Source organism: Erithacus rubecula, assembly GCF_903797595.1.
Source record: "Erithacus rubecula genome assembly, chromosome: 3".
In the NCBI taxonomy this organism is placed as follows: Eukaryota; Metazoa; Chordata; class Aves; order Passeriformes; family Muscicapidae; genus Erithacus; species Erithacus rubecula.
In genome coordinates, this window is record NC_136689.1 from 8,059,495 (window position 1) to 8,069,131 (window position 9,637).

Here is a 9,637-nt window from a genome sequence, read left to right on the forward strand (position 1 = left end):
CTTCAAATACAGCCAGTAAACTTACACTGAATGGAATTTTTCTTTAGTCTTCCTTAACCCAAAATTCCATCTATGTCTACAGAACTGAGCTCTGAATTTTTTATCATAATGTCATTTGTAACGTGCTTCAGATTCTCTCTCCACTCTGACTTTACCACCATCTCCTCTGCTCCTCTGGTCACCTGTTCACCCATCTCTCAACCCTCTTTAACCTCTGTGAAAACACCTATTTCCAGAGGGTCTAGTGCTAATAAACTCAGGAACACTCAGCAACCTCCCCACAGCAAAGACTGAGCTGTTATTACCACCCTCCCATCTCCCAGTTACACCCAGCCATCCTACCCAGTCCCTCTACTCTGTGCCCAGCCACTCAAACAAAACCCAACACGGATAAACTTGGTTTCAGTCACATTATGAAAAGCTGCTTTTGTTTGCTGTCAGTTCTTCCACTTTTCATTAGATTTTCTCAAGTCTAATTACACCTAAATACAAAATTTTCTTTCCAAGAAGTGTGCCGCCCTTCTGGTCAGCTGCTCCTCCAAACAAACACACCAGTAACTCAAAAGGAATTATTCTGAACTGCAACTAATTGCAAATTTTTACACTTCAGCCTTTCATGCTTATTTTACTTAAACAGCAATAATGGAACTCTCCAAAAGCTGTTTCTGTTTTGGGAATAAGTATCTCTCTCCACTTGTCTATGCCAAGTATTTTGAGATGTCTATTGATTCCAGATGGATCCACAGTGCTGATCCCCAGGACCAACAGCCAGAAGATGATTCATCACTTCTCAAAGTTCACTACAGCACCCATGTTTACAAGTAAAGGTATACTTAGGTGACAGAACTATGCCAACATTTTATATATTTAATTATGGTAAATGTGCACCAATCTTTAAGTCTCTCTTCACCAGTACAAATACTCCTTTATTCAGTCACAAATCTTTCCCAAAATATTTAAGAGGAAAAAAGAAAAGGAAGCAATACTGAGAAATCTAAGCAAAGTTATTTTCTCAAATTCAAGAAGCCATTTAAGATATAAAGTAGTTCAAGTTTTCATGTACAGGTAAAAAAAATTGAAAGGCATATTTTTTTTTTAATAAAAGATAAACTTGCATAAGCATTCAAACAAAAACATTTCACTATTTGTAGAAAGTTTGTCCTTACAAATCACCCATGCTTCTAATCAGCACTTTCTTCTGGCCCACTATCAGAATATCATCACTCCTGGCAGAAAAAAGGGTCTGTGAAAATCTCAGTTTTTTAAGGATGCACAACTGGTCAGGAAAAAGAGCCCACTACCAACAGAAGTCAAGTGCTCCAACCAGGTCCCTCATTTTACAGCCTCACACAGGACAAATGTCAGCAGTAGCCACACTGAATTAATAGAATAAAAAAAAAAAACTATGTTTCTCAGAATCTGAAGCCTGCACCCCTGAAAACATTTAGTCCTTCAAATGAAAGCATATCACATTGAACATAAAACTCCATATTACACCAGTTTCAATATCTGCCTGAACTCACACAAAATACTTAAAGTTAAAACAGCACTTTTGTATTTGAAATTATTATACTAGAACTGATTTTTTCCATTACATACTTAATAGAATAAATTTATTTCCAAATATACTATGTTTATTCTTAAACTTTCTAATTAATAGTTCCATGGTGCTAATAATAGAACTCAGTAGCTCTGCTGTTTTCTTCCACAGTTTTTCCCACACTACAAATGCAAGCACAGAGTATTTATTTTGCCAAGGAACCCTCATAACCAGGTGTACACTTATTTTTGCATACTCAAAATCCCACATTTTTAAATGGAAAAAGAACAAAAAAAGCCCTTGTATTTTTAAACATACAAGCTAATACTGCAGAATAGAAGACTGACATTGGGGAAAAAAAAAGGAAATTAATATACTAAAAAGTAAACCCAGGGGACCAAAAAGAGGCTCAACCACTGCACTTGCTCCATTTACATTTGAAATAAACAATTCACAACAATACCAGCAGAACATGGAACACTTTATAAACAAGCATAATAACAGGACCCAAGGGAAAAGCAGTTCCCTAGGAGTTCAAATATTTTCCATGGATGTGCAAGATCTCAGCAAATTATAAATGAATCTAAAGGAGCAAGAAAGGTAAACTAACTGAATGTTGTCCTGCCTTTACAACACACTGACCAAGTACAGAACACAAACCCTTTTCTGTACTTTGCAACCAACTAAAGCTGCTTTTCAGAAAGATGTCCCATTTACCCAGAAGTGAGGATGACTCTGGCTTTGTTGAAGGCAAGGATCTCACTGACTCCATGGAAACTCCTGGCTGTGCCACATCTCTTACACTGGATCAGCAGTTCAGTCTCCACATTTAGTTCATTGCATCTGAGTTTTAAAGTTCAGACTCAGACAAAGTCTGAGTCTTGGTGTTTTCAACAACTGTTCAAAACAACAGATCCTCTGTAGAGCAGATTCATGTTTGAAGAGCCATGCCAAAACTAGAGCCCTGCCTGACTAGGGAGTTCACCACCTTCTAGCAGCACAGATTATCCTCATGAGGCAACAAAATCCAAGGCAGATGATTTTGTTGCAAACAGGCACCCTCATGAAAAACAGGTGCCATACAGACACTCCAAATGAGGTCAAGAGCAAGCAGGCCTGAGTTAAATTAAGCATTAAGCCACTGAGTCACCTCAAAAGCAGATGAAGGATATATTTTTAAAAAATAATCTTTCACTACCCTTGCTCAATCTATAAACGTGTCAGAAATACTTGGTTTTTAAAGTTGGAATTAGCAGAAGTTGGCACCTGCAGAAAGAGACAGGCACCACCAGGAAAAGGATAACAAGCCTTGATTATTTTTTTTTTATGTTACACAACTTTATGGAAAACTTTGTAGCTTGCCAGTTCAGAGAATACATGAAACAGAAAAAAAGCATTACACTAGCTAAACTCAGCGTGCCCTTAGGATTCCATCAGAAAGCACAATATAGAAATTCCGTATGTATTAAAAGAAAATTTGTAAGAGAAAAGTGAAAAGGTTTTTCTTTCCAACTACATCAGCTTACTTTGATTTCTCTTCTCTCATGAATGTATCATTTTAGCTTCCAGTAGAGACTGTGCCACACAACTAGCTCTCCAAAGCTACTTCTAACAGATAACATAAATTTCTCTTGTTTCTAACAGGCATACAGAGGTTTCCTCCACTGCAATATTGCACAACAAACTGGAATGGAATGGTTTGGGTTGGAAGGGACCTTAAATGTCATCTGTTTCCACCCCCCAGCCATGGGCAGGGACACCTTCCAGTAGACCAGGTACCTCAAAGCCCCATCCAAACTGGCTGGAACACTGCCAGGAACGGGGCATCCACAGCTTCTCTGGGCAACCTATGCCAGTGCTCACCACCCTCACACTAGAGAATTTCTTCCTAATAGCTAATCTAAACCTACCCTACTTTAAAGCCACAACATCTTATAATATCAAATGCTTTTTTTAAGTGCTCTGCTGCCCCCAGACCACCTGCAGCTGGAGTCAAGATTTAATGTATGTGTCAGAGTGGAGTATGTTCCCTGCTCCAGCTGAGGGGCTGATGACTACACCATTACCCACACAACAACTGCCTATTTGCATATTTTAAGAAATTCTATTCACCATATGACTTCATGAGCAGCAAGGGCAGGAATGGTAAGGAGGGATGTTAACATAATTGCACATGTAAGCAACATACCCTGTGTGCTCCAGCATGCTCAGACTAACCACAAATGCACTCATATTTGCAATATTCTCCTGCAGCTGTGTGGGAGCCACAGGAGGCTGCACACCCAGCTGCACTTCATGCACTCATAAAACCTTGTGGTGTTCCAACATATATTAAAGACAAGACCACAACTGTACCAATGTATGATTTAAAAGGCAACATTATTATTCTTATTCCCACTGATTAAACAACAACAAAGGTAGCCTGTGATCAATGTTAAGATCAAAGTAAAAGTTTCAAGAGCAAGAATATTCCCAGTTCACTGTGGAAACAAAACAACACTGCACTTCTAAAATATGAGTTAGTGATGTCCTGTGTGATTTCTCACATGACTACACCAGTAGGAAGATTTATCACTTGCTTTGGAGGGGCTGAAAAAGTCCCTCTAACTTTATAAAAGTAACTGCAGTATAGATGTTCTTTAAGAATTTAATAGACTTCACCATTTGTAACAGTCCCCAGAGAGGCTGCACACAGCCATTCCTTCAGACTCAAAAATCCATGTTTCCTACTGAATGAAACCACATTATGTAGCATCTGATTTATAAGAACAAGACTCTGGTGAAAATAAGTAGGAGATAATTAGCACACAATGGAATACAGATGGAAAAAACAGATATGAGGGAAAAAAAGGATTTGTACATACATCTGTGCTTTCATACCACAAAGGTGATTAAGATAATACTTAGAGCCTTCCTTACAAAGTATTTTAATTTTTGTGCTCCTCCAGTAGTCATGGCTTCCAGGACATACACTGCATCCACACCCACACATTCCAAAAAATCCCATAAAGTAGCTGTTCTCCACATACAGGCTTGTTTTGCGCTCTTCAGAAAAAAAACACCCCAGAAATAGAATATTTCACAAGAAAGATGGATTAAAATGGATTCATATACTATAGAAAAGTAATTAACACATTCCAAGCAAGTCTACTATCAAGTGACCTAGCCACAGCATTACATACATCAGTTAACCACTGTATTGTAGTCCCCCAACAAGGCTGAAAAACACTTATAGCTAAATTATGAAATCTTATTTTAATTCCAGAAATCATTTTTTTTCCCCCAGACAACAGGGACAGCAAAGAAAACATGATTCCCTTGTTGAGCCAGGACAGCACGTTCACAGGACACAGCACTGCATGTTTTCCCTGTGCAGCTTTTACTTCCTTCCTGGAATTGAAGTAGGAGAGACATGAGCCCATCAAAACACCTCCATCAGCTTTTAACAGTCCCGGGAACAATTATGAGGCTGTCAGAGAGGAAACCACAACTGCTGTGTCTGCACGAAGCACGTAGTGCTGCCCCTGCCTAGGAGGGCTGAGGGAGAGGGGACAGCACAGGCACTGCCATGTGCTCCCTGGGAAGCACAAAAGTTACACACAGCACTGCAAACAGCCCAGCGAGGCAGGAGAATCCCAGTGTGACAAGCGATACCATGAGGGGAACAGGGCTGCACTGAGAGCTGAGGTGTCCACAGAACCCAGAATGGGTCACAGTTGGGAAGGACCACAGTGGGTCATCCGGTCCAACCTCCCTGACCAAACAGGGTCATCCCAAAGCACACGGCACAGGATTGCATCCACACCTTCTGCAATACCTCTAGGAAGGGAGACTCCACAGTTCCTCTGGAATCTGTGCCAGTGCACGGTCACCTGCACAGTAAAGAAGCTCTTCCCATGTTCAGGTGGAGCTTCCTGCACATCAGCTTCTGCCCATTGCCTCATCTCCTGGTGGCTGGCACCACCGAGAAGAGCCTGCTCCATCCCCCGGGCACCGTCCCTTTAGACACCCGTGCACATCCACGATGCCGCTCGCAGTCACCGCTACTCGGAGCCGAGCGCTGCCCACGAGGCTGCTGCCCCGGCACCTGTCCCGAGAGCGCTCCTGTGCAGCACACCCATGCCCTGCGCGCATACAGCATCTCCATCTTTCGCCGAGGAAGACACAAGGAGAGGAAAACCCTGCAGGGGGCCAGCGCTGGGATCCTCCAGTTCTCGTGGCACCTCAGAGAAGGTGCACTCACCTCTCTGCCCACAGAGACGGGCCCCGAGTCCCTCCGGACCTGGGGCGAGGGGCAGGCAAGGACAGCGGGAGACAGCGGGACAAGGCGCGGGTGCCCGGGGACAGGGCAGAGAGAACTGGCAGGTCAGCGAGGGTCCGCGGGGCACGGCGGCACCTACCGTGTACTCCCGCACTTGGCTGTGGAAGTTCTGCTCCCGGATCGTCACCTCGTCCGCTTCCATCCTTCATAGTACCGCGGCCCCCGCGAGCAATGGCGGCCGCCGCCGCCGCGCCTGCTCCTGCCCCGCCGGCGACGAGCGGGCCACCATGGCCGGAGGCAGCCCGGCTGCTCCCCCGGGCCCCGGCAGCGGCTGAGGGGCCCCGGCTCCGCCGCTCTGTCCCCGTCCGGCGGGCGCGGAGGAGGAGGAGGAGGAGGAAGGGCGGGAAGCGCCGCCTCAGCTCCTCCTGCTGCGTCACCGCGCAGCGACCCCGGCGGGGCGGGCAGGGGAGGGCGGGGTCAGATCGGGGGCGTGGCTTAGGGATAAGTGGAGGGTGTGCGGAGTCACACGGAGGCGGGGCTAAGGGAGAGAAGGGGCGGGGGCAGGAGGGGCGGGGCCAGAGCGGGCAGGGGAGCGATAGGGGCGGGGCGGGGCTTGGTGCGGAGAGGGGCGGGGCTTGGGGCGGAGAGGGGCGGGGCTAGGTTCAGCGCCAGGGACGGGTGACAGGATCACGGAATTAATTGTTCAGGCAGGAAAGGACCGGAGACCATCGAGCCCAGCCCATGGCCCAACACCACCGCGGCACTAAGAACAATATCGTCTTTCCTTAAACACTCCCAGGAGCGGCGATTCCCCCAGTTCCCTGGGCAGCCCGTTCCTATGCCTAATCGCTCTTTTTAGTGAAGAATTTCCTCCTAAAGTCCAACCTGAACTTCCCGTGGCGCACCTTAGGGACGTCCTCTCCCTGCCAGGGCAGGACAGCCACCACTGTCACCGACCCTGCCAGGGCAGGACAGCCACTACTGTCACCGACCCTGCCAGGGCAGGACAGCCACCACTGTCACCGACCCTACCAGGGCAGGACAGCCACCACTGTCATTAACCCTGCCAGGGCAGGACAGCCACCACTGTCACCGACCCTGCCAGGACAACACGAGGGAGCCAGGGAGCTCGAATCTAGTGGATACTCCTCAAACTCAATAATGTAAATGCATCAGAATTTCTGGTTTGAAAGACTGCACTTAAAACTTCAGTCCTTACTTGTATTCCTCTTCCCTGGAGCAGGTTTTTGTCATTGAGTGATTTCTGCTTTTTCTGGTTTTTGCCCAAGTGTTGGGCTGAGAAGGCACAATCTCCCCATTATTCCCTGTTCGCTCTACATGCACGGGCAATCCCTTTTTCTGAGTCTGCAAGTAGATCAATTGTCTAAATATACACGAAGACCATTAATCTAGGACACACCATAAATTATAGATTGTGGTTTAGCAAATCAAACTTTTATTTCAATCCAGGTACATATCAGAAGTCTAAAGAAGTTTCAAAAATAAGGATCATCATTTTCTGCTTGTTTACAATTATTGATACATTATACATGTTGTCAATGACAGCTACAATTCTGATTATATTCATTTCCCAGCTTCTGGCCCATTTTTTTGGTTAAAAGCAGATGATAAAGTATTTATGAAGTTTTAGATTAGAAAAGTAATCTTTGACTGATGTAGAAGGTCCTGCAGCTTCAGTATGGCCAGAGTTCCACCCTTCTTCTTTTGATATTCATGAATATATTTATGAAGGTATTTGTAGATACAATCATACCATGGCTGTGACAGGCTGGAAAGGTTCCCATGCTCGCTCCTCTTGAAGCCACTGCTCAAGGAGGGAGACTTTAGGTGTTCACTGATGCTATAGAAACAGAATACCATTAAAAGCAGAGTTGAAGGAGCAGGGAACACAGTCTTTGAGCTGCTTCTTGGGAAAAGCTGTCCTACTTTACAGCTGTTTTTTGCACGGCACTTGATTCTGTCTGATATTATTACTTGTCTGGGTTTTTTTCTTTGCCTATTCCCATTTACCTTCAATATCCTTTTCTTCTTCAGATGTTGAAAGTGATAAAAGCACCCCTAGTTTCCAAGATGAATTTGACAAAGAGTTAGGCTTCCAGTCGAAGCCGAGTTCTAATTTTGACTAGAATTAGGCTATTGCTGTTCCCTGCTCAGGAGCTGGTCCAAACTGAATAGTGTAACTAAAGGCAAGGTTATAGGTAGACAAAATATCTTTTATTATAAGAAACACAGCTGGCAAGAACAGACAACTGTCTGGCATGTGCAAACCTGACCCCAGGGAAACCAAATTCTCTCAGAGCTAGCTATAGACATATTGGAATAGAACAGCCAGGATCCCAACTTTCATCATCTTCTATAAAAGACCCACACAATAAATGACAGTGGTATTGGAGCCAGGCTGTTAGGAACTGAATGTTATGTCTTCACTGAAATTGTGATGAAGAGAGAAATGCTGTCACCAGAGCAAACCTGCTCTAAGAACTAGGGAGACCAGATATCCGAATCAAAGAGGAAAAACGGGAACAACCAGAGATACAGCCAGCAGCCCAAGCCTGAGGTGCACATTAGTTCCTGAGCTACCTGGGAAATGACTCACCCACTGTCAAGAAACAGCATTTCAAGCATTTCTAACTTTTTCTGCAGACATAATAAATACTAGAAGATTGTAAGGAAAATTAACTATTTTTGTAGCTTACAGAAATTAAGATTTAATTAGGAACCTGAAGCCACCACTTGCACTTGGGCAATATGTGTTCTTTTTAATCTACTGAAATTTAAGTAAACCTAAGGAGGAGATATAGGATATAATTTATCTCATACTGTGTACTGTCAAGTTCTTTCTTCTAGTTCTAGCAGATGAATCATCAGAAACAACATGCACAGTTACATTTGCTGAAGAGGCAGGGGAGGAGTAGAAATAGCTTCGATCCTTTCTCGGGCAGAAGTTACTGCTCAGTTCTGAGGTATCTACATCACAAAGGAAGGCCAGAGTTGCCAGCACTGCAAAATCTATTTATGCCAAAGGAAATTCAGTCTAAGGTAGGCAGCTCTTGCAAACTGATGAGGAGGCTGAGAGATGCATGTATTGATCTGATGGGAGTACAAAACAGTTTGAATCATACTAGATGTAAAACTGCCAAAGCAAGTCTGTGGTACTTCGAACTAGAGATTGGTTAAAAGGCTTCTAGGCATTTTTTCATCCAAATCCCAGACAAAATGAGGCAGTGCTGGAGGAACTGTCCTCAGCCATTCTTAGGACCTCCTCAGTGATTCTAAGGGATCTGGTGTAAGCTATATGTGATTTAGGTGTAAATTAAAAACTTTCTCATACTGGTAATATACAGTTACACACACACAAAAGCAGTAATAAAACCCAGGCTTCTTTTAAACTTATTTGGCTAATCCTTCAGCATAAAAAATGAGAAGATTTATGATCTTTTGCTCAGTTTTGCTCAGTTTATTGCTTTTCAGCATAGTTTTAACACCATTTTTCAGCTCCAGGATGACCCAGTAAGTATCTGGTGCCCTAAATGCCCAAGGAGAGTTTTATGTGCACAGGGTTACCTCTGAGATTTTCCAGAAAAAAAATATTGGGATGTTCAAGCTAATAAAATCCATTTGAATGGTCAAAGATGAAAATTTCTAAAGTTGGAACTGTTTCTCTAGGAAGGTTTCCTCAGAATTTGCCAATGGATTTTAAAGCACTTTTTAACTCTTTAAATGTGAAATGGGCACCATACCTTTAAGTCAAAATTGATCTTACAGGATTTGAATAAGTGATACCTTCTTGTCAAATCATCCTTCAGCCAAATGCA

General features: G+C 43.8%; 1 protein-coding gene across 2 annotated transcripts in view; it reads right to left on the reverse strand.

Moving 5' to 3' along the window:
* LMBR1 (limb development membrane protein 1) overlaps window positions 1-6,253 on the reverse strand; it is a 63,435-nt gene extending 57,182 nt beyond the window's left edge. Inside the window, exon 1 of one of the 2 annotated variants that reach the window (XM_079300306.1) lies at window positions 5,941-6,253. In XM_079300306.1, the coding sequence (XP_079156432.1) occupies window positions 5,941-6,003 (63 nt within the window). In that variant the 5' untranslated portion in view covers window positions 6,004-6,253. The remainder of the gene's footprint in view (window positions 1-5,940) is intronic. The other variant, XM_079300307.1, reaches the window with a different exon arrangement.
* Window positions 6,254-9,637: the final 3,384 nt, after the last annotated feature.